General features: G+C 38.2%; 1 protein-coding gene across 1 annotated transcript in view; it reads right to left on the bottom strand.

Annotated features, from left to right (window-relative positions):
• Nucleotides 1-25,866, bottom strand: part of mcu (mitochondrial calcium uniporter) — an 87,979-nt gene that overhangs the window by 43,775 nt on the left and 18,338 nt on the right. The window contains exon 3 of the mRNA XM_058795009.1: nt 11,272-11,385. Coding sequence (XP_058650992.1) covers nt 11,272-11,385 — 114 coding nt within the window. The remainder of the gene's footprint in view (nt 1-11,271; nt 11,386-25,866) is intronic.

Below are 25,866 nucleotides of genomic sequence, written 5' to 3' on the forward strand. Positions count from 1 at the left end.
CACCTTAAAAATATGCATTGCTAAAGTCTCATGCATGATGAAAAAAATTAAATAAAAAAAATGTCAGAAGATAAATGAAATTAATTTGAAGAATGTTGGTAACCAAAAATGTTTTTAGGTAACTTTTGACTTGCATTGTGCAGACACCTGGGAAATTTCTCAAAATATTTTCTTTTGTGTTCTGCAGAATAAAGAAATAAGTTGTACAGGTTTGGAACCACGTAAGGGTGAGTAAATGATTTTTTGGGTGATCTATCCCTTTAATTAAAAACAAATTCGATTTCACAAGCTGCTGCTGCATCACTTAAACTATGGAAGACATTGTGTTTGTGAAAGTTGCCATTCGTTATTTGCATATTGAATCCTAAAAGCCTTTAGGGTAATAATTCACCCTTATCACAACAATTGCAAATGTATTACTTATAGATAATACAATCTGTATGGTTTCCAATTAACATAATAGAAAGTAAACATAAGCTCCTTGGAGAGATGGAAACAATTAAAAACAAATGATTCACTGAAGCGAATCAATGACCATACTCAGCCACGTGGGTTTACAGAAACAACCGCCTAAGAGCAATCAGTGATAGGTCCTTATGACAAATATAGTTTTTTTGCAAGCTCAATGATACTAGGATCAAAGATTAAAATGTCACGACCCATTCATTTTCCTAAGAGACAAGAGACTGAATCAATATTCGTCCAACCCTTCAGCTTCACTCGTTCACTGCAGAGATTTTGTACGGCTCAACGGGTGCAAATGGATTTACTCTGCATTGACAGGATTCACAGTTATCTATCTAAAAAAAATTTATAAATAAATAAAAAAGACATCTGCACTGTAACATCGCTAAAATGTGGTGCCATTAAAATCAAATCTTATCTCTTCAATTCACAGTTGCAGCCCATTTCTGTTAATGATGCCGTTCCTCTCTGGCACACACGCCTCCCAGGAGATCAGATAAAGATTTGAGCCTTAACCTAAGAGAAAGGCTTTTAAGATAATTCGGACATTAAATACAGTTTGGTCATGGAAATAGTTATCATATACTTGGGCCGTATGAAATCAGACGCTGAAAACATTGGACAAACCAACAATCTGCGCCATTCATTCACACAGAGACATGCAGAACTATATATTTGAATTGTCTTTTTTGCAGACTACAGTCTACTGACCTACTTTTGACAAAATTTGGCAAAATCCATGACATTTCACATTGTACAGTAAATTAGATTTTTATGACTGGATTCCACAATTCAGTTTACGCTTACCGTATCATGGAAATCATAGGGCCCTGATATACATACACACAAATGCTACTTAGTCTAATATTTTAATAACTTTATTCTTATGATAGGACAGCAATAGCACCTGTACCACAAATTGGTAACTGCTATTTTACCCAGCAAGTTGGCAAAAAGGTCTAAATCCATAGTGAAGGTGCATAATGAGAAATTAACTTTAGTTATGTTCGAACTAAATGTGGAAAAATAATAATAAAAGTGAAAAATAACACTTGACAGACATTTCTCAGAGGAGGTAAAAGCTGGAAAAAAAACAATAGGTCATTTGCTCCATAAAAGACGTGTTTGGACGGGGTGCAAATCACACTAATTTACCTGACCTCCTTACAGAAAATTTGTTCTGTCCAAACTGGGCTTAACTTCATTAGATTTTTTCCTGCAGAGACTGTTGGTAATGATGCTGGTTTTCAGCAAACTTCACCCATCTGATGTCCAGCACACATGATATCAGACTTCAATATCAACACCAGCAAGGCCAGTTACATCTAATGTTTGTGTGTGCCATCGACCCGTGGGCTCTGATGGGTTTTCAGATCTCATGGGGCCAAAAACATTATCTTCCAGTTTTCCACAGGGAGAAAGAAAATCTCCAGGCAACTTTAGTATCAGACATAGCCTAAAATACACGGTTTGTCTTTGCCACCACAGAAACACCTGAGAAAGCATCCATTTACCCTTTAGAGAGTGTTTTTCCCTCTCTAAGAATGAAGTAATCAAACGTTCTGACACCAGGGTAAGACTGCAGGACAAAAGTATAGTTCTCTCTCACATTAAACTGGGATCAAGTATTTTAACACTGAAAAACACAGTGATTCTCATTCTGATTCCATAACAGTTCTATAATTCTTATAATTCTAATAATTCTTTAGTCAGAGGGGGAAAAACATGTTCAGGACTTTGAAAAATGATTCTTATTGTATCCACTACACTCACCTGCCTGTTGTGAAATCACTTCAGAAATAGTCAAACTAATTCAAAAAAATAAACATGAACAAGTCTAAAAGGCATCTTTCTACTACAAATGCACAGAAATGTCATACTCTACACGAGAGATGCCTTCATATACATTTTAATCAGGAAACAAGATGTCCTGTCGTTTACTGGACTGCTTAGGATGATAAACTCTTGTATTACATAAAATGGAATAAAATTTGATTCTGTACCAAATCATTAAACGAACTGGCTCAACAGAATGATTTGTTTGTGAAGTGGACACCACCATTAGCCCAGGCTAAGAAAGACTGCAGGCAATCAGAAATGAGCCAGATATGTGCACCAGAAAAAAAGGGGATCCTGGCTCTAGGCTCAGGGAGGTCTGGAAGCTTGGACACACTCTCTGAAAACTCATAACATTATAAAACCCGACGTGCACACTGTCTAGAGTTGACACTGCTGCTTGCTTTGTTGCGGTTACGTTGCATCATGAGCTGAACCCTGAGGAACTGCACTACAATCATTTTCTAATTTCAGCAACTGTAGGGAGACAATATCTTATTATAGTACATTATATATAACAAAGAGCCAATCTGCATTAAAAAGAGAAAAAAACAACCAGGTGTTCTGCCTGGCAAAAGTGTGCATGAAGGTTTGCCAGCTGCTGCTGATTTGTAATGTCTATTAAGAACACAAGCTACATTTTGCTTTCTATGTTTAATTGTTCCATAATTTGGAAATAAGGAATTTCAATTTATTCTTCAACATTCCCCATGTCCATTTATAACACAAATTATTGCAAATGTATTGCAATAATAATAATAATAATAATAATAATAATAATAATAATAATAATAACAACAACAATTATAATAAATAATAATAATCTAAAAAACGTATATAAAACTTTGCAACCTTTTTTTTTTGAGGGGGAGGGGGTGTTCTTTAAACAAAATAGACTATTTATACTGATATAAAGACATGATGAAACCAAAGTCTCTTTAAGACAAGTCATGTCACTCAGCAGCCATCTTTGAAACGCCTCTCGGGCATGCAGGCGCAGCTCCTATCTCTTTGAATGGGGAAACATCAAATTCTCCAAAACTGTTCACTAAGCTTACAATTAAATTTCATATTTGAAATAAAAAAAAAAAATCTGACAACAACTGCATCATTAATGTTGTTTCTTTTGCTCAAATAGCGTTATAAAAAGCTTATTTCTCAGGCTAGATCAGCCAGTGTGCATGCGCAGTCCTAAACACACGTCTCAGAATGCTGACTGTTTCTATAGCAACCGGGACTTCTATTAGTGATTGGCTCTTTCATTCAGAAGGTGGGACTTCCTGCGATTGAGCGGCCATATCGAGCGTTGCATTTTCCCCGTTCAAAACTATACGAGTGACACGTCTTGGGTATTCTATAGTCTTTGATGAAACACAGCAACAGAGCTTTTCTCCTGTATTGTGATGTACATTTAAGTAAAATGGATTATTGAAACAGAAAAAAAACAATTGGTTCAAGCCACTGATGGATGGAGGGAAATCTGAATGCAGTCAATTGTAAGAAAGGGACAGGGTGTGAGAAGGTTGTGTTTTGTGTTTTTACATTTGGTTATTTAGCAGACGCTTTTAAGTAGTAGATGAATGGAGTGCAAGTCTAATAGAATTAGAATAGAGAGTGCTAGAGTTAGAGGGTCAAATAAAGATGGAAGAGACGTGTGTTTAGCTGATTCTTGAAGATGGCTAAGGATTGAGTTGGGCAGGTCATTCCACCAGGTGGGAACATTTAATGTAAAAGTCCGTGAAAGTGATTTTGTGCCTCTTTGGGAAGGCACAATAAAGCGACTTATAGATTTTTCACTTTTTTATTTTATTATATTATTTATTATTTTTATAGTTTAATTTTTTTGATTAAAAATGACAAATCATGAAAAACATGGTTTGAATTGTTTACAATACAATTAATAAAATTCATTAAGACACATTCTTAAAAAAGTGTTTTTTTTTAAGCAGACAGAAATATTTTACACAAGATTTTTAAAGAACCTTTTGTACATTGGAAATGTTCCACTGGTGTTGAAGGTTCTTCATAGAACCATAGCTGCCAACAAAGAGCCTTTATTTTCAAGTGTGTAGGGCGAATTATTTCATGCAGAATTTAACACACTAGCAGTTTTTGGTTCATTTCGAGTTGGATATGGCCAAAAGCAATGGCCTGCATGGAGTCAGATGGTAAAAATCACTAATCGCACCAACTAATTCAGTCAGCGAGTGAGCTGTAGACCAGGAGTATGAGATTGATTTCGGAGTCACTGAACAATTTATTAAAAAGAACAGGTTCATGAGAGTCATTTGCTCTGGAATTGTACTTCACTGGCTGTTCTTCATTCACTGAAAAAGAAAAATCAAAATCAACAGTCATTCACCCCTGAATTTAAGACTGCTAGCAAGAAACAGTGTTTCAGAATGGTGTTCCAGCATACAAAACAAAAAATGCCTATGTTCGAAAAAAAAAACCACAGAACCAAATATCATAAAATCACTTAGTTCCAATATTTTTTAAGAAATGGAACAAGCCCTTGATGCCCAATCCTACAGTACAGCATAATACAGTGACAGGCAGGATGTGATGCATCTCTTTACACACTCCCACACTCGTCTAGCGTACCACATGTTATTTAAGCAGAAGTGTCTCTGAGGAATTCAGGGCACCTTTAAACAACACTTTCTCCATGTGACATGTCTCAGACTAATCTAATTGAAGCAGATGCAGAAAATACCACAAGGAATTGGATTGTCTGTGTTCTCATTTCGCTCTGCTGTAGTAACTTGATTTTCTCAGTTCTACAGAATGCTGTTCTTTAAGACAAGAAGCGTTACAGGGTTGTGCTGAGAGGACAAAAAAAAGACTATGTCTCTGCCACCACAGAAGTGTTTTTAAAATGGAGGTTCACCCGAAAGTGCAGCTGTTTGACTTCTGGGTGTCAGGTAACAGCTGACAACTCCATAAGAACAGGAGACATTCACATCTGTTAAAGACAGAACAACAGTCTATTCTGTCAATACAGATCGTTGCATCAATATATTCAACTGTTGTGCACCTGGATGTTATGAAGTTTGGTGGTGCCAAAAAGCCTAAGGTACACCTGTACAATAAAGTGCTCACTAACACAGATTTAGACAGATTTGTGAACAATATTTGAGAGAAATAGGCCTTGTGTGTACATAGAAAAAGTCTTAGATTTTTGAGTTCAGCTCATGAAAAATGGGGGCAAAAACGCAAAAAAAAAAAAAAAAAAAAAGTGTAAGTGTAATTAAGAGAAAATCTAATTTAAAATTAGCATTATGAAATTTAGCCCAGTCAATCCAGAATTTTCAGTTTCAACCGAAACTTTTATTAACTTCACTATTTCTTTTCTTGCTTTAAGTATAAGTCTTTCTAAACTATCAAGTTCATGTATAAAATAACAAAAAAGAACAGGATGCCAACAGTATGTTAAACAACCAACCCAGGTTGTTATTTTAGCCACGAAGTTGGCAAAGGTTCTGAATCCATAACAAAAGGAGCAGAAGAAACTCCGCTTTAGTTAGTGTGCAGTTTGCCGAAGGTCAGAATAAATGAGAAGCATTGTGAAAAAGCAATATACCGCAATTCCTATCCGAACGGGATTACATTCCTTAGAGGACACCAAAATTACCTCTGATAATTTGATCCTAAAAGTTGTTTGAGGACAACACAGACATATCTGAGGTTAAAATCAAGACTTCTGTGTAAAGTGTGAATTGGTCTGACTATAAATTAGTACCTAATTTGTCTTATCAGAGGTGGCACATAAAAGGATCTTATTAAATGATGTTTTTGATAGGACGGCTCTCTGGACTCACGGCACACACTCATGAAGAACTCAGTCCAAGCAAGAATCGCTATTCTCTCATTAGGCAGAGTGACAGAGTGTCTGGCTGCAAGTATAAGCATGCTAATATTTGATTGTTGAAAACAGGATTCTGCCATGGAGAAAGCTGTGCTTTGCAGATTTGACTGAAGAGAGCAGTGGCCTCTCTAAGCTGCACTTTTCTGATATTGCTCCCCTACAGACAGAACAAAAGTGCAAAAAGCAGCTGGAATGTGTGAATGCTTTGAATCAGAGCAAAATAAACTAGTCCATATCCTAAAATTGTAGTCTATATTTTAAAAACTCTTAGGAAGGATTACATCCTAGAACAATACAACTATTTCATGTTCACAACACTTTTTTTCTAAATTACTGGAATTAAATATAACTACTTCTGTTTTGGTGTCAAATAACCATTTTGAAGAATCAATTTTTAATTAATTAATTTTAATTTCTGCCTTCTGCCAAATAAATAAACGACAATAAAAAATAAAAATTAAAAATGCATGCATTATTACTAATGTTATTTTATTAATAATCATAATAACCATTTATTTTGTAAATATAATATACTCTAAATAAGTGTAAATATTGGTACAAAAATATAAAAATATGTTAGATACTAGTATGCTTGATTCCATATACTAGAGTCTAAAAAAAAAGCTGTGTAATAAATTACACAAACACATACAAATATAATAAAAGCAAATGCTTTGAAAAATTTTAAACAAAGTTATGACATAAAATGAAGAGACAATACTTACACTTTGTCACTATTCCTAGGTCACTAAATTTGTGACTCTCTGTATATGAACTCTGAACCTTGTAAAAAGGCTGAAACGCAGTAAACACTGTACAGGTCAGGCAGGAGGTTTCTGCCCGATAGAAACAGTTTTCACAGCATACCATGCAACTGGAGCAAACAGGTTGGTTTTTAATATTTTTTGTCCATTTCTTAGTGTTCTTAACATTTTGATTATAACAGTTGCGTTTTTACTGTAGTCAGTCTGCATGTGTTAATTTACAACCCATTTGGGTTCATTGTAAAATTTTAATTCAGCAGTATTATCATTTTTAAACACTAGTTTTACTAAGGTTTAGCAAGTTCGAACATTTAACCCTACCAGCTGGGTTGGTCCCTAGCTGATTCGTGACCGATTGCTGCATTGCCAAGATACTCCAAACTGGGTTGTTTTTAACCCAGCATTTTTTTTTTTTGCATAATTTCAGTGAAATTTTGTTTAAAACAATACAAACACACAGGACTTCCATTGACATTCATTAGAAAAGAGTAACTGCAAGAAAATGGCACACAGAAACAGTTGCTAAGGCTCTCAATGATCAGGACCATTAAGGCCAGCCTTAACGAAAGGTCAGTTCTCCTATTGCTCCATCTTTCCTAGCTGTGCCAGTTAACCAATCCGGCATATCTCTCAAAGTGACACGCTGTTTGTTGGGGTAATTCCCGATCTGTGTGTGCGTGCGTGCGTGCGTATGTGTGTGAGAGAGATAAATCACGTCTATATGAGAATAATGCTGAGCACAGCTCTCTCTCTCCCTCTCTGAGAGATAACCTGTCAGTGGAGGAAGAGAGCTGCAGTTCAGAGCAATCGATGTAGCGCCTGACCCTCAATACAGCAATGCAGCGAGAGAGAGAGAGAGAGAGAGAGAGAGAGACAGCAAGAGAGACAGACAGACAGAGACACGGAGAGAGACATGCAGCCTTGAAGAGATTTATTAATTAGGTTATACACTGTAGCGGAACATGAAGTTTGTCAAAATATTTCATAATCTTTTGATAATGTTTAACAAGCAAATACACTGTGGAACAACCAAATTTATACATTTGAACAAGCTCATTAAACTGTTTTTGCATGATATTACAGACTGGGCACATAAATCCATGACAGCTTTCCTTTGAACAAACCCCCAAGTCTATCATCTACTGAAGTATAAACGCAGACCCTCTAGACATTCAAACTCTATTTCACGCGTCGCTGTCCTGAAACACATTGCATGGTTGCAGTAAGAGGCACTAAAGTACAGCTTCTGTAGTAGTACTTCTACTGTTCATTTTCTCTATCAATAACAATAATAATGTATTACACAAAAATAAGGACCGTTTTCAGAAAGGTTACCGCAATCTGTTATTAGTCACATACACTCTTAAATAAAGCTTAAAATTAAAAGCTCCCCACGAAGAGCCTTCAACATCCATGTAAACTTTCCATTGCACAAATCTTCTTTATAATGGAAAAAGATTCTTCCGATTCTTAAAACAAACTAAAGTTCTTTTAAGAACTATCCCAGCAGGCACACAACATCATAAGACGATGATATTTGGTTAAATTTCGGTCAATTCAACGTGTAATGTGACAGTTAATTTGATGTCCAATACCAACATTAAGTCAACGCCAAATACTGACGTCCACCCAATTTTCATTCTCAACCAAAATGCAATGTCTGTCTGATGTTGGGGTCCAACGTCAACCTGACGTTATGTTGACATCCGGTGCCTACTGGGATTCACAACAACCCTTTAAAACCAATATTTATTAATTATCAAGTCATCATTTAATCTGCAAGCACGTTTTAACCTTTCTTCTAAAGTAACTGAGGCCATGTGGGTGCTGAAACATATTGATAACCCATCACATCATCGCCTAACACTTTCCACCTCTTTAACCATCCAATCATATCTCAAACGCTAAAATTAAATCCAAACCGCTTGTCTACATCTGGTGTGCTGCTGGACCTACTACTTCATACATACATGCTCTTTCCTTTCTATAAAATCGTGCAGTCTGCAGCAGTAAGGACACGGTCTGAGAGAAAAAGGTGAAAGGAGAGAGAGCGCTCCCTCTCTCTCTCTCTACTGTCCTAAAGAGGTTGATAATGCGCTACAATCTATTCCTCCATCAAATCCCTTAGGTAGGAAAAAGGACACCTCCATTTCACACTCAACACTTTGAAAACAGGACTTCTTCTAAAGGTCGTTCCCCCCATTTTAATAATCAAAAGAATTCACACCCATGCTGAATCACGAATGCACCAGTGAGAAGGCTTGCGAGCACTCACACAACAAATATCATCTGATCATCCATTTTTCATGTCGTAGGCACTAGCAGGAAGAAGATACACAGACATCCCTATTTAAATTATGTGAACACTTTACCTTACAGGGATGTTTTAATATCATGTGCGCGCCTCACTGGTTTTGCAAACCAAACTAGTGTTGCAGGAAAAGCCAATACTAATGTTTCTCTGGGCAGATTTAGCAGAATTGATCTCCTGTCAAAGGGAATTACGATGAGAAGAAACCAGGATGAAATGATCATGCTAAAGAACCCTACTAGAGGAGACATCAATTTGATTATGCTGGGATTGCTCTTCAGGAACTAAATTGCACACAGCAACATAAAAAACTCCTGGGAGTCTGAATCATAATTCATTAGAGATAAACACTCCAGACCTTAAAATGAAAATTGCAGGTCGAGTCAACATAGGATGTGAACGTGCACCGAATTTTGCAAATGTTAAAATGAAGTTGATTGGGATTTGACAGGTTTGTGAAATTAAAGAGCTTGATGATACAGTATCATCCAATAAGGAATGGAGCAAGTTGTTAAAGCCAAAAGTATACTTTGGTTTTTACATGTACATTAGAGTATGCATACAGAGCACAAGGCACAAATTTTCACCAAACACACAAAGCCCTATGTTTCTACCCACGCATACTGTATGTGCTGCTTGCGTATATGCCTTTTGCACTAATTAGTTTGTTTACAAGGTGATAACACTGTTGTTCAAAGTTGAAAAGTAATGGAGGAGACAGAACAACAACAACAACAAACTACTGGAGATGGCAACAACAAAAGACGCCCAGATTTACGAGCTCATGTGAGGGGATTGTGTGATGCACGCAATTCTATCCTATTTAAAAAAATTTTAAACACTCATAACTTTTGAAAAGGAATAGCGCAGACCCTGGACAAGAATGAAACTGTTTAACGCGCTTGTGTGTTGAACGCCTGTGTTGACTGTACACATACTGTAAAACATTATGTACACTTCATGCTTAATTTTTTGATGAAACAACATTGTTTTTCTTTGGAATAATATGCAATGATGGATTGTGCATAATAAGACCAGGACAGTATAGTAAGAAAGTAAGGCTACATATGCACTAATCTGAATACTTTTTCTCTGAGATTTGAACTCCCGTCCACACCGAGTCAGAAGACGCTCTCTCAAGTGGATACATTTTAATGCTGTTTTCACATTATAGTGTGGACTGTGAAAACAGAGGCATTCAAAAGTGATGACACATTTAGTCATGTGACATCCTGTACCAATACATATCTAGATTTATACTGATATTGTGCCTTATATGCTGTTCACGTACACACTCTTGCTGGAGATGTTCATTTGTACACTCTTCATATCACAGTACTGCAAAGATCACAGAAAATGTACTTGCAATTGCTGCCCTGCAGCAAAATACGGCAGTTGTGTTTTAGACCAAACATATAATGGTGATTGAGTGCGACCCGGGTGCGAACCAGAGTGCGACCTTTGCCAAATAAAATAATCCTGCCAGAAGAATAGTGTTTGATCGTTGTGTCAGTTCTGTCTGCATCATCTCAGTGAGCTCTTATGGGATTTTATAAAGGCAAATGTTTATTTTAAAAATGCATTTAAGTGTAAAATACAACACATTTAAATAAATGTTTAAAATTTACAATGACTGCCTGGGAAGAATGTGACGTAACTGTTATGCAACATGATGCAACAAGCCTTTACATGGAGCTGAACTCTGTAAACTCCATTACTGCCGATGCATAAACAACGAAAAAAGGACAATTTTTTGGATAACATTTATATTAGTATAGAGTAGACTGTAATAGCTTCAACAAAATACAAAACCCTGGTTTTAAACACTTCCTACTGGGCTGGAGTAAGAAACAGATGTCACTCTCAGAGGAAACATTCACAAATTGTGTGCTTGATGTAGATTAACAGTCTGTCTGAGTCTGAATGCGACTGTGAGGGCTTTGGGTCAGGGCTTACAAACACTTTTCAAGCATAGCTTTGCACGGCAGCTCTAGCTGTGAATAAATCATACTGTGTGAAACACTCACCTGGGCTGTCAGAGTGGCACTGGGGTGACAGAAGAGAGCAGACCTGGCACCTGTTCTCAGACCATGTGCTCTCCTGACAGTCTGGTGACCTCCAAGGGAAATGGACAGCGCCTCCTGCAGGAAAGGAGGAAATACAGAATATCAGTGGGACATTCAAGAACAATGAATGATATTCAAATAATGTTCCCTGTAAGTGGAAATATTGTAATTAGGAGTTCCAAACATGAATGACAAAGTGAAGTTTTATTTTACGAGTTGCCGAGGTGCGACACTTGAAGTAGCGTGTCGATTATATAATACAGATAATATAACAGTGAATGATTTTCCAAGTTAGTTTAAATTTACATGCTGTATTTCATTTCATTTTAGGTGCAGGAATGTAAAGTTAATCAACTTGACTTTCATTGTTTGCTTCATATAACAAAATATTTCATTTTGATATCATGTATATGAATTCAGATGTAGTTTTGGGGGTTTGAGTTTCCCAGGTGCACTTGAAAGCAGCATAAGCATTTTTCTATACTAATTTATTTTTAACATGCATTTTTAATTCCAAATAGGGCTGTTGGGACAAGTGGGAAAAAGTGGAGAAATTATTTTGGGTGCAGGCGCAGCAAAAAAGACTGGCGTTATAAAAGTTTCATTAAATCTCAAAAATGTGTGATCAGGTAAAGAAATTAATACCGCATTGACCCAAATATATAAGACGACCCTGATTATAAGACGACCCCCCTTTTTCCAGATGTACCTTTTGGAAAAAGGCTTTTTGAAAACCAAATCTTGTTTTGTTTTTTTCTCTCTGTAAAACACATTTTTTCTTAAATTATTTTCATATTGCATATTTTTGCTATTTTAATTTTTGTTTTGAAAGTATGGTAAATACTGTTAAAATGTACCAACAATGACATTGAAAAATATACACTTTTTGTTATAGCCTACCATAAAAATAACAGGTAACCCATCTGAATTATATAACATTTACGCTATCCATCTCATAGCCTACCAAAATGTTATTATCAGTAGACGTGACATCTTATTGTAGTCTTCAAATCTGGGTACTGTCTTATGTTTTAAAATCACTTACAGAGGAAGTTTGGTCCCATCAGGCTAACATGACAGTCACGACTCTGCCGCTGTAAGCTTTTCTTTTTCTTTTGTTTTCACTCGCGATCTTTACAACACACATTACATTACATATTTCATGGCACACTCGTTTTATGCGTTTTTGGCGCCACCTATTGTTGTGGGTGTATTATTGACATGTCAAAGTCTAGACCCTGAATATAAGACGAACGCGTTTTTCAGATGTATTTCCAAGAAAAAAAACATCGTCTTGCATTCGGGTCAATACGGTACCTGCCACCGATGTATCAAATATTTACTGGATGGCAGTGAAAATTTCACCAGAGAACCATGACACAAACTGAAAACTGAACCGTTATGCCCCTACCAAATAAACCACTGAAACTTACCATCTTCCTTTCGTTTTACTCATCATATAGCAGCTGTTCCCCATCAAATTATGACTACAGTTACACACATTACAAATTAATTATGCAAAAGCTCAGTACTACAGACAGCTGCAGGTGGGTATGTCTCATCAAAGAGGCAGAAAGCAGCGGGGGACGGCGTGTGGATGCGAGGGAATACGTAGGCGAGGTGCAGCACAGGGTGAGCGGGGTCAAGGACTCAAATGTCTGCAAAGCTCTTATCTTAAGTTAATGCAGGCGCCGAGCCCATAGATCTCACTCTCGACTTCTGCAGTGTATTTGTACAGCTCCCAGTGTGGTAGATAAAAGGTGTCACGTCCATCACCTCAGGAACGAGAAGAAAGTAATAGAGAGAAAATAACAGGCTAGCGTATGCAAAGCCAGAGATGAGATTTCACTGTGTCGCCGGTGTTTAAACACAAAGCAGTGACAGGACAGTCAATGTGAGCAACTAAATTATTTTGTTGAAGTGTCACAGTCTCAGGCATGAGCGAACCTCTTGGCCACTCAGCCATGACAGTGGCAATTAGCCCTGCCCTGCCCTGTGTAGGCTGTGAGGATATCCCTCCTTCCAATCATCTCATCAAAACCTATTACTTTTGTGAGATCCACTTATAACGTTAGACAAGTTGTTTATTTCAGTCTCAACTGTTAGACAGCACACTTACAGTCCATTTACTGACTGTCTGATGCATACTGCACACAAAAAAGAAAAACGCTCTCTCAATCTGGCAAACTCTAATTTGATTGGTTGGCTTTGTGTAACTTCCAAGAATGGATGCACAGGTTATTTATTTATTTTTAAATGGTACCAGGCTGTGTTTCAGAGGAAGAATGTATCCGTGGATTTAGCATGATTAGAGCCATTAAACCTTTTTTTCCCAAAATATTTCTTTGGAATAAATCAATATACTTATTCACTTTTAAATATACAAACATTTAGCAATTTTATTCTTTTATTACCAAACCTAAAATGTGCTGTGACTCATCTTTTATTTTACGTGTATAAGTGGAAAATTTGATCCATCCCCTTGACTCAAATCTTTTGAATCTGTCTGTCAAAAATATTTGTTCAGATTGGTGACCAATGACCGTTTGCATGCACGCATGTTTAAATGAATTATTGAATTGACCTATCGGTAAGCCCCGCCCCCCTTAGTTACTGTTGCTCCCTCGGACAAACAAACGGAGTTGCTCACTTTCTTTCAATGACAGCTACAGTGTGAAAACCTTGTCCCACAATGTTTTTGCACAATTTTGGATGCAGAAGGCCACCAAATGGTAATTAAATATTCCATGGAGGGATTTATAAAATATTTAAAAATAAATACGGTGGGTAACTCGAAGCGAGGGTTTACAGATCACAATGCAAGCGGAAGAAGTCTCATATTATGGTCGGTCATCACCATCTTGGATCAACACTGTTCATGTATCGCAGAGTACGATTAAATTAATGTACATTTAACCAGTTTAATATGGAGAGGCACTGAAATGTAGACCTACATTTGTGTGTTTTTGACCAACACTGTACAAGACACGAGGACAGTCCGCTATTTAAGTTTGTACGTTAGCATGGACTCACTAACTTTAACGTTAGCTAGTTTTAGCCAGAGATACCTTGCTAAAGCACAAGATAACATTAACGTTCTGCTTGAGCAGATGAAAACTGTAACTTAATGAGTGTATGACAACCAGAAAATGAACGTTTTTGTCTTCATTTGTATTGGGGTGAATACTTAGGGACATTTTGCTCTGTTTTGTTTGGATTCAGGAAATGTAATAAAATAAATTATATTGCCCATCCTCTCAGGATACCTGGAATCCGTGTTACAAGTACCCCAGGCACATCGCTTTTCCATTTTTGAAGCATAAACCCCATAAAACCGATGCGAGCTTCGGATCTTCCAATGTTTCTCTATGGCGCTGAAACCTAAAGATGTCTGAGTTCTGCTCCCCGTGCAACTGATACTCGACTGCCATTGGCTAGTCTGCATCTGAGGGGAGGGGCTTACCGATAGGTCAAATGTTCACTTAACTGGTTCATAAAAACACAAGTTATATCATGTTACTTAAACGCATTAAATTAATCTTCTCAGACACCAGAGAGAGATACAACATAAATAAGCAGTTATGTAAATAACATATTTGCTAACCTCTGCGCACTGCAATAGTTTATAGTGTCATTCATCTTTTACTTAAGTTTATTTAATTTTATGAACCGTTGCAGCAAAGATAAAAGAGCTAGAACTCAAACTTGCGTGACTCAAAGGAGCGCTAATGTGATATACAGTGTGTTTTCTTGTATGTGAACTATATTTATTTTTCTCATTCAGTCATTGTCAGCATTGAATTAACTCCCCAAAACTTTTCAACAGGGTAAAAATAAAGATTATCTTTTAGACTGCAGATATTAAAGAGACCTCAGAAGATAAATATTCTGGAACGATGAAAGTTGGACTCCTACTGATGACTCGAAGGTGTTTTATGCTGTATGAAAGGTAATTGAGCATGTATACGTAGTGAATCTATTGTGTCAGCCATTTAGATGAAGGAGGTCTGCTGGAGAGCCGTGAGACTTCAATTAACCCAGTACACTGGCAGTAATTGTTTATGATGACCTGAGGTTAAAAGTGCATGCTTGGTATGATTTGTTAATTGTACCCCGCAGATTCATTTGCAAGAAGATTAAAAAGACCAACCATACAGTTTAGAGGTTGGACTTGGGATAATAAAAAGGCTGAAATCGCATGCGAGAGAGAAAAATGATCTGAACTACCATCTCTTCGGTCACATTGGTCTGGCAAAAACAGACAGCGGTTCTTCCTCTTTGTGTGTTTAAGACCAGATGTCTTCGCACAATAGTTCTGCTTATCACCACAGCTCACATCCTTACTAGTTGGGGATATTCAAGTTATCTTTCTGTGAAGGGCTAAAATATCATCAACCTCAACATCAGGCGTCATGGTCACTGGCTTTTACATTTTGCCCCGTATAGCGTGCTGTCATCTTGCCTCTCCTCGCCAAACTGCAGGGCTGTCATAAAGCAACCATGTGTATTCCTGTTGATTAGCCGATTACAGTTAACCACAGCATGACAAGTCCCCCCCCCCCCCCCCAAAGATCAAAAGAACTGTCTGGTTTTCTTCTGTCAGCACAGTGACGGTGGCTTTCTTGAGGCCTGTAGACACAGTGTCCATAAGCAAAGGCTGACAGATTCAAAATCTGCTAATATAAAAGATATTTTTCTAACCAGTATCTGCTTTAAAACATTGGCTATCAAGCGGATGGGTGATGGGGGGTTGGGTTGCTGACAGTTATGTAACATCTTTCAGTTCAGAAATGAGCTCTTTCATCACTGTGACTTAAAACTTTATTGGTTTACACAGGAAAGGCACACAGTTTAATGTGGCAAAACATGAAGTCGCAACTATTGCTTCAGAAACTGGTTAAATATTGATTTTCAGGCTAATTTGTTAGGAATAAGCTCATCGTGAATTGACAAGAACCTAGGAGTGAGATATTTGCAAGGTCCTCAATACACTAAACTTAATGACTCCCCCCCCCAAAAAAAAAAATTAATAAAAAACCTGACATCTTTTCAGCTGTTAATGGTTTTGAGACTATAAACTTTGCACATGTGCCATTTGACATCTTCACAGCTGAAAATAAAACAAGGAGGAACCTCATTTTGTCATGTCAGTAAACAAACAAATAAATGAATGTAACCGTTTTAGAGAACATTCTCGTTATGAGATTCCCTATGAGGTTAGGTTCTGCTCTCGTTCAGAGATGAGTAACAGACTAGAGTTAATATATGACCTGACATACAAACACGAGCAAGTGTTAATGAGGCCCCCGTGATACACAAGCCCAGAGCACAGCATTTCTAAATACAGACACATGGCTGAGAGAAACAGGAGTAAGACATAAATAAAGTCATGCACGCAAACTAAACACCCAGAAAGGCTTACAGGCCCACATCACGAGACACAGGGGACATACCGGTATGAAAGAGCTGTACTTCGCATTAGTTGTACTTAGTATAGCAAGGCGTGAACAGGCCTCAGTTTCTGAGAGATCTTCTCGCCTCAAAATCTAATCTTTGTCCTCCATGTGGCAATTCCAGGAAAATGTCAGCCATAGCATTAAAAAAAAAAAAAACACGACTTTAGTAGAACTTTTAAATTTGATTTCACTGGAATTAGGTGCTATAACAGAGTTATGAAGTAAATTGCACCGTTTATCTACACTACCACAAATGAGGTGCAATAATACTAAACATTTTCATATTTTATGACTTCAACAGAAGGAACAGAGGATTCCTTGCTCTGAATGTTAGACAGTTACTTTTAATAACTTACAAAACTAACTTATACAGTTTAATATTTCAAAAGTCATTGAGAATTATTTTTTTTATTTTTTTCAGTTTTGTTTCTACTATTAATATTCTTTTACAGATTTGGTTGATTTGTTTTTATTTTCTGATGATCCTAATAGAGTTGATTCTTTGAAAGCTTTGAAAACGGCTCTATACAGAAAATAAATTGATTTCGTGGTAACTAAATTGGGTATTTCTTGTGATAACATCCATAAATTAATTATAAAAATCAATAATTAGTCGATTATAATTTTTAGTTACTAACTTTATTGTTCTGAAATGTAATTTGAACGACATGAAGAACGTGACCTACACAAAAGAGCAGTATTCTTGTTATTGCATCTTAAACTTGCATAAAGCCCGACAGACATCTTACAATACTGTGTGAGTAGTTCATCCTAATATTTTATGTGCATGTTGCCTGTATTGCAAAGATATTAATGAGGTTTATACTACATTTTAATCATACTAAGTTGAGCATTCTGCAGTATGTACTGCACAGAAAGCCTCAGTGCCAAAAAAGACACAGACAGAACAATTCTATGCAGCACTGCACTAAGTGGGCAGTGTGAAATATGTAACATTTAATATAGGCATAGAAATAAACGTGCATTGCTTAAATGCTTCCTTCATGCTACTTCTGCGTGTAGTGTGAAACAGGCCTTAGTTCAACTTCCCAAATCAAAACCCGACTATAGATTTTTCAGATGCCCGGTCTCTTTCTGCAGGTGTTTAATCAGATTATAGACAATTAATCAATATGCTGGTAATTAGTACTTTTTTCTGCAAAGTTACATTTTGACTCCAAATGTCATGTCCAAAAAGGTTCATCATATGGCTCGAGACTTTGGCTGGTGTGTGTGTGTGTGTGTGTGTGTGTGTGTGTGTGGAGAAAAGTCTTCTCTCACATCCAAAGCAATCTCACTGTAGACCGCTGCTGGAACAAAGAGTGCAAAAAATCAATGCCTGCTGCCTTCTGCATCAGTGTGAATGAGGGATAAAAGCAGCATTCACAGCTTGAGTGTAAATGTAATAATGAGAGGGGGTCAGTGTGCAGGTATGCTTTGTTGGAATGATGAGAGGCCCTCCTAGACATTAGGTTATTTTCTGACCCTTTCCTTGTATTAGCAGTGGCTTCTATGACAAGCATCACTATTAGCACATACTATGTAAGGGATTTGAACAAACCTCTAACTTTAAAGGGTTAGTTCACCCAAAAATTCTGTCATTAATTACTCACCCTCATGTCGTTTCAAACCCGTGAGACCTCCGTTCATCTTCAGAACACAAATTAAGATATTTTTGATGGAATCCGAGAGCTCTCAGACCCTCCCATAGACAGCAAGGGTCCTTACACGATCAAGGTCCAGAAACGTAGCAAGGAGATCGGTAAAATAATCCATGTGACATCAGTGGAGAATACTTTTTGTATGCAAAGAAAACAAAAATAACGACTTTATTCAACAGTCCGTCTCCTCTACGTCACCCTAGCGCCATTCTGGAGAATATCCACTGCACCCAAACTGTGTACGCTCTTCTGTGTCAGCCACACCGCACGGATACGTCTTCTACGTATATTTTTACGCTTTGATTTGAACGAACAGCACATCCGGTATGCGGCTAACACAGAGGAACGTACGCAGTTTCTGTCCAGTGGATACTCGCTAGGGTGACGCAGAGGAGACGAATTTGAGTAAAGTGTTTTTTTGTTTGTTTTTTTCGCATAAAAAGTATTCTCGTAGCTTCGTAAAATTACGGTTGAACCTCTGATGTCAGATGGATTATTTTACTGATCTCCTTACTACGTTTGATCGTGTAAGGACCCTTGCTGTCTATGGGAGGGTCAGAGAGCTCTCAGATTCCATCAAAAATATCTTAATTTGTGTTCCGAAGATTTGCAGGTTTGGAACGACATCAGGGTGAGTAACTAATGACAGAATTTTCATTTTTGGGTGAACTATCCCATTAAGTTTGAAACTTGGTGCAGAAATGCATTTACTTCCAACTGCTAACGTGTGATTTATCATGCTCTTTTTGTTTACCACTAGCGCATGCTGATGACGTTTTATTGTTCTTTAGTAACAAGCGTCGTATCGTACGAGTCAATAGGTGTCCTCATCGTACAGTCCACACACACACACGTCGTAGCCAAGTTTATTAGATCCATGTCGCACAGTGTGACATGCAGTGATCTTATAGAATTGCTAAAATCGTGTAGTGTGTTTTGGGCTTTAAATGATCCATGCATTTCAGGTCTTAGAGAAGGGGTGGGCAACGCTGGCCATTGAGATCCATTTTTCTGCAGAGCTTCTAACTCCAACCCTAATCAAACACACCTAAACAAGCTAAATCAAGGTATTTAAGATTACTGAAAAGCTGATCAGAGTTGGAAGAAACCTCTGCAGGAAAGTGGATGTTGAGGGCCAAAATTGCCCTGTACCATATTGGAGTCTACTAATGAGCCGACTAGTTGCATCAGGTGTGTTTTATTAGAAAGAGTTCTGCTGGTGTGCCTCTAGGAACAGGGTTGGGAAACACTGCCTAGGTGCTTGGACATAGTCCTCGTGGGTGATAAAATGGATTAAAAGGTCTAAAAGAACGGGTCTGAGCCTTTATCTTGGACTAGAATATATGACACATGGGCCAGTAAGCAAAACCCTGGCAGCCACCCACTTCTTGCTGACTCTTCATAACCTTTTTCAAGAAGTCCTCTGCTGTGAAGCCAGCAGCAGCATGGGTTTGTCAAAAGTGTGCATAGCATGTTACTAAAAGCTAAACTGACAAATATGACACTCTACAGGCCCATTACCTTTGCACACAATGGCTATCAAAATTTCACAAGACTGCAACTACATATCATGTGCACCATGAGAAACTGTGACTTAGGCTCTGTATCCCATAAATGGCTTGGGAAACAGACAGAACATGATCTCTTGAATCCACAAAAACACATATGTGACCCTGGACCACAAAACCAGTCTTAAGTGTCAATTTTTCGAGATACAACTATTTGAAAATCTGGAATCTGAGGGTGCAAAAAAAAAAAAAAAAAAAAAAAATCGAAATATTGAGAAAATCGCCTTTAAAGTTGTCTAGATGAATTCTTAGCAATGCATATTACTAATCAAAAACGACGTTTTGATACATTTACAGTAGTAAATTTACAAAATATCTTCATGGAACATGATCTTTACTTAATCCTAATGATTTTTGGCATAAAAGAAAAATCTATAATTTTGACCCATACAGTGTATTTTTAGTTATTGCTACAAATACACCCCAGCGACTTAAGACTGGTTTTGTGGTCCAGGGTCAAATATGAGCATTTAGCGTGGTCTTATTACTCACTGAGTGACCCAAAGGGACATGACAGGAGAGGTTAAGGAGAGCAGGGGATGTCTGGAGAATAGGTTACATTAAGTGGATAAAGATGCGGCGCTGTGTTGCATGAATCAGGCTCTTATACAATGCATTCCATGGAAGTGAGTGTGTGAGGGAGGGTTAGAGGAGGGCAGCTCAGCCAGCAGAAGACAAATTGTGAAAGGAGTCGTGAGGGGAAGACGTAAGCTCTTCAGCTGATTTGAAAATGAAAGGAATCCCTCCTAATGAGCCGTATTAGTGTGCTTGGAGGAACACACGAGTGAAGTAAACATACGGCAAACACTGTCTCTATGAGAACGTGTACTCAGTCATGCACACGTACGCATTCAATTCCTCTATTCTAGACTTGCATCAGGAGCACAACCTCTGCCAAGGACAAAACTGGGTAACTGAGGCAACCAGCAGACCTTTGTCAGAGTAAATGCCATGTTTAATTTGAAAACTTCAGTCCCTCACAGCCACCGCCTTGTTTTTAATTTGTGTCAATGTCATCCAGTTGTGTACCTGAATATTTACATTTAGTCATTTTGCAGATGCTTTTAACCAAAGCGAGTTACAATTGGGGAATACATAAAGCGATTCATCTTGAAGAGGCAATCAGACAGAGGAAGTGCTCGTAATACCAAGTCTCAGGCATTGTTCAAAAAAGTACAAGCTAGCAAGGGAAGGAATAAATAGAGAGAAAGAGGTTTTTTTTTTTTTAAGTTTAGGATGAAGTCAAGTGGTGTCGATTTACTGTTTGTATCAAATGTAGATTTGCTGAAAAGACAAAATTTCCAGAAAATGTACACAAATTATCATGGGGGGGAAGCATTTAAATCATGAATTGTGAAAAGACGGACGCAGTTTAGCTCCAACCCTAATTAAACACAAATGAACCAGCTAATCAAGGTCTTCGGAATCACTAGGTCAGGCAACTTTGGTCCTGGAGGGCCACTGTCCTGCAGAATTTAGCTCCAATCCTCATCAAACACACCTGAACAAGCTAATCTACCCCTGCATTCCATTCGGAAGAGCTCATCCCTATACCCTAATCCCTTCAAAGAGTTTACCCTCCGGAGTGAGCGCTTTGAAGGGTTGAAGGGTGTAGAGCAGGGGTCTCCAACCTTTTTTACACCGCGGACCGGTTATGGTTTGAAAAAAATCTGGTGGTTGGGGACCTCTGGTGTAGAGGACCAAACAACTGTTTCTTGAAGTGCCCTTCAGCGACATCATCCCGTGCCCACACGGCGACGCCATCATCATCATGGAAAGAATAAGCGCAAAGGATCATGGGGGCCCGAAGTGTCCATCAGTTGTACCTTTCGAAATCCTTCATTCCGAAGGGCCCTTTGAAGTGGCCAGTTTTGAGCACTTCGGTTTGGAACGACCCTTCAGTATGGCGGCCATGATTGTTTTCACTCCGAAGTGCCCTTCGGAGGGTGATATATCCCGTTTGGAACGCACCAAATGTCTTCAAGATCACTCGAAATCTACAAGCAGGTGTGTTTGATTAGGGTTGGAGCTAAACTCAGCAGGACAGTGGCCCTCCTGGACTAAAGTTGCTCAGCCCTGCACTAGATACTTCCAGGTAGGTGTGTTGAAATAAACTCTGCATGAAAATGGCCCTCCAGGTGCAAGTTTGGACACCTCTGCTTAAGACACCGTAACATACTGAACAGCCCGTGCTTTTATCCCAAACAGGCAACGTAGGTGTAACATGGTGCAATAAGGTGCAATGTGGGACAGACTCTCAAAACCTCAAGAATCTGTTTGAGAACCACCTACTTTTAAACAAGAACAATCTATCTGACCAACATGTAAAGCCGCAGTTTTTGTTTTGATTTTATGTGCCGTTTAAAAGAGTTTTATCAGAAATACTTTATTCTACACAGGGCCATAACCACTATAGACATTGAGGACAAGTCCCCCCCATAATTAGAAATTGCCAAATGTCCCCCCCAATATTTGAAATTCTTGCACTGATCTGCAGTCCTCCATTACGCAGCGCTCTTGTTAGGATGACAAAAAAGCTTTAAAAAGTAACATTTTCAGTCTGCTCTGCCTCAACGGGCTAACAGCGCTCGTCAATGTCAAAATAATTGAACTGGCAAATCAAAGTAGGCGGGGTTTAGCGTTCACAGATGCTGAGAGCGCCGCGAAGATTGAAAACATTGAAAGAGCGAGGTAAGATGGAGGCTGCAAATCATTTAATGTTTAATCAACTGTTCTACGATAGAAATGTTACATGATCGACAGTTATATTCAGTGAAGCAAACTACTCCACTTTTTTTCTCAAATACACCCATTTTGAAAGAGAGAGAGAGAGAGAGTGAGATGAAATGTGCGTGTGTTAATTATCTGCATCTGTTTGTCTGTCCCTACAAACAACGAAACTGAATTTAGTCCTACTTCAAAAACATGTTGTTGCTGAGAAATATAATGTAGCAATTCAGTATGGAACTATTTTACAATAAAAGTCACGGGGTAATGTTGGCAAGTTTCTGTGTGCGAGTAATAATGTGTGTGCGTGCGTCAGTTAAAACACATATACACACACATACACATACACATATACATATATATATATATATATATATAAAATTGGTCCCCCCCAATATTCAAGACATGGTTACGGCCTTGATTCTACACTAGAAGACCATGAAAAGTCAAATAAAAATTCTAATAGTTTCACAGCAGTTACATCAACTTTATTTCCAGATGGGCTTGTGCCCCTAGTGACTGTAAAATGGGCAGAAGCCTGCCAATAATATGGATAAACTATCAGTCCATGAATGTACGGTCTAAGACAGTTTATAAGATATCTGGAGAAAAAAAAAAAAAAAACATATAGCCTACTGTATTCTGAAAGAGTAAGAGATATATAGACCCAGAGTTCAATACCCCCAGCCAATAGCAGAGAAACCCAACATATCCACTCAGCAGGCTCAATAACAGTGAGGTAGATATAATCACTTAAACTGGCTGTCCATGAAGAAACAAAGATGAATTACTTTGGTTTTCTTCATTCATAATGAAAGACCCGTAACATGGCAGCCCTACAAAGAGAGACAGAGATTGCAGGAGTGCCCATTCTAGTCGACACACTCTAATAAATGTAGCAGAATGATATCAAAACCAGATTGTTATTCATATTTACAACTGTTGTTCACACTAAAATTCTCTCAAAGGGGGAAAATGGGCATACGCTGCGAAGCTACTGTCACTAAAAGATAAACAAAGCCAGCGAGAGCCCTGTAAACCTTACAATGTCAAGCGATTACAAGGGACTTTATTGCGCTTGAAAACGACGCCTCCACTCATTGTAGGAAATTACCTTTCACTTTCTCTCTCCCTTGGCCTTTCTCTTGATCTACATTTTCCTAACTGTTTTCCTGACATTTTCAATGTATGCCCTTTTGCTGGGAAAAACAAGAAAAAAATTGATATTGTTCGATTGCCAGGAAGTCTTGCTCCCTCCACAACTTTCGCACCTTCACAAAGCAGGTCACATGGAAAGGAACTCACAGTGAATATTAGGAGAAATGCTAATGGTGTAGGTGTGTTGAGGTGAAACAGACATACGGAAGAAAGAGCAGACAAAGGCAGATGGCGGAGAGATGAGAGTGCCGGCAAACCGTCTGACAGCAAAGAGCGGCTCTGCTGTATGCTAAACGGGGAATTAGACAGTTGCCCCCTGAGAGCCTCTTTACCATTTCATTTTCATTCACCCTCTCTCATGCACATCTATTAGCAGATCTTTCTCAAGGCTCAAGTTGTTCCTCCACAAGAACATATCCTGCTGCTAGCTGCTTCTGTCCAATCAAAGATGATTAAAGAAAGCAGCTAGCTATACATTATAAAACATACATATATATATATATATATATATATATATATATATATATATATATATATATATATATATATATATATATATATATATATAGTCTTGATGCGTGTTGGATCATCCTGTGAAGTGCAGCCAATTTAATCACATTACAAACCATGAATTGTGGGAACCAAAATCTTAAATTCTGAATTTCTCACAACCCAATACGTGCATGTTTGTGTATCTGTGACCACTTAATCTCAGCTTGTGAAAACAGCCTAAAGCCTACTTATTGGCCCGTGACAATCGTGTGAACGATTAGCTGAGTTTTCCAGTAGAGGAGAGGGCTTTTTGAGACACCTATCCCCTTAGTTAGAGTCTGTTATTAGTCCTGCACTGCAGAGAGCTCTGATTATATTACAGGTCACTGGATAGTACTTACCACTCTGGCCTTGTTGAGAAGCCAACCCACTTTTTTTACTTGAAACTTACCCACAAAGATCAGATACTGATCAGATCAGATACAAATTAAAAAAAATAAAATAAAATAAAACTCTCAAACAACTATCTACAAACATTTATTCTAAGTGACAACAAAACATCTGTTTTTACCAAGTACCTCCAGACTCCTTTACAAACCCCAAACTTGAAAAATCTAGATTAATTGATTAATTCTTGGTTACAGATGCCATTTTCTTTCTCTGATTGTTGATCAATTCATTTTTGTGTGGAAGAATGTTTCTTTTAGACAACTTTGTTGAAGTCCATGTCTTTTTGAAGAGCACTTAATCCCACACTATAGGTATTTTTATAGAGCAAGATTCACTGAACCACAGTGCTGTATTGATGCAAGGCTACACAATCAAATCACTCCGAAAATAAATTTGATATGGGCTTAACGAGTCAGTACAAGACCGCATTAGTCTGGGACTAACACTACAGTTGCATGTTAGAGTACACCTTGACGACAACCCGAGAGGCTAACTGCCAATGCTCTTAACGTAAGGTGTCAGTGCCGACCAGCTGGCTGTAATATTTCACAGATCACACATAAATGAAGGGAGAGTGGGTGCATTTCAGCAGGCTGAATTGGAACTTCCTGAAGAAGCGCTGCGTTTCCACAGCAACTCCATGGCGACTGGGAAAAGTGTGAGGTCATATGTGCTGTGAATGCCGTCTCTTCACTCCTTGCCCGCCTGAAAGCAGCTTGCCCTGAATGTTCATGCTTTCTTTCGAGCTGCACGTGGAACACTTCAGTCTAGATTTACATGCCTTTGTGGAGTCGCCGCAGGCTCACCCGCCGCAGCGTTTTGCCAGTGAAACAAATCTTTTGTGTGCAATGTGTCTGTTTTCTGTGCAAGAAAAACGAGAATCCTTTTAAGCCTTATAGTCACTTACCTTTTAAGTCTCTCTCCCTATCACGTACTGGGTAATAAGCAGCAATCCTCGAGGATACCCTGGTGAACCGGAGATTCGGGCACTGAGGGATTCTGTCAGAAGCACTGATCCTGGCTATGGATTTACTCTGTTGTTTT

This window comes from Onychostoma macrolepis, chromosome 13, assembly GCF_012432095.1.
Source record: "Onychostoma macrolepis isolate SWU-2019 chromosome 13, ASM1243209v1, whole genome shotgun sequence".
NCBI classification, from domain to species: domain Eukaryota; kingdom Metazoa; phylum Chordata; class Actinopteri; order Cypriniformes; family Cyprinidae; genus Onychostoma; species Onychostoma macrolepis.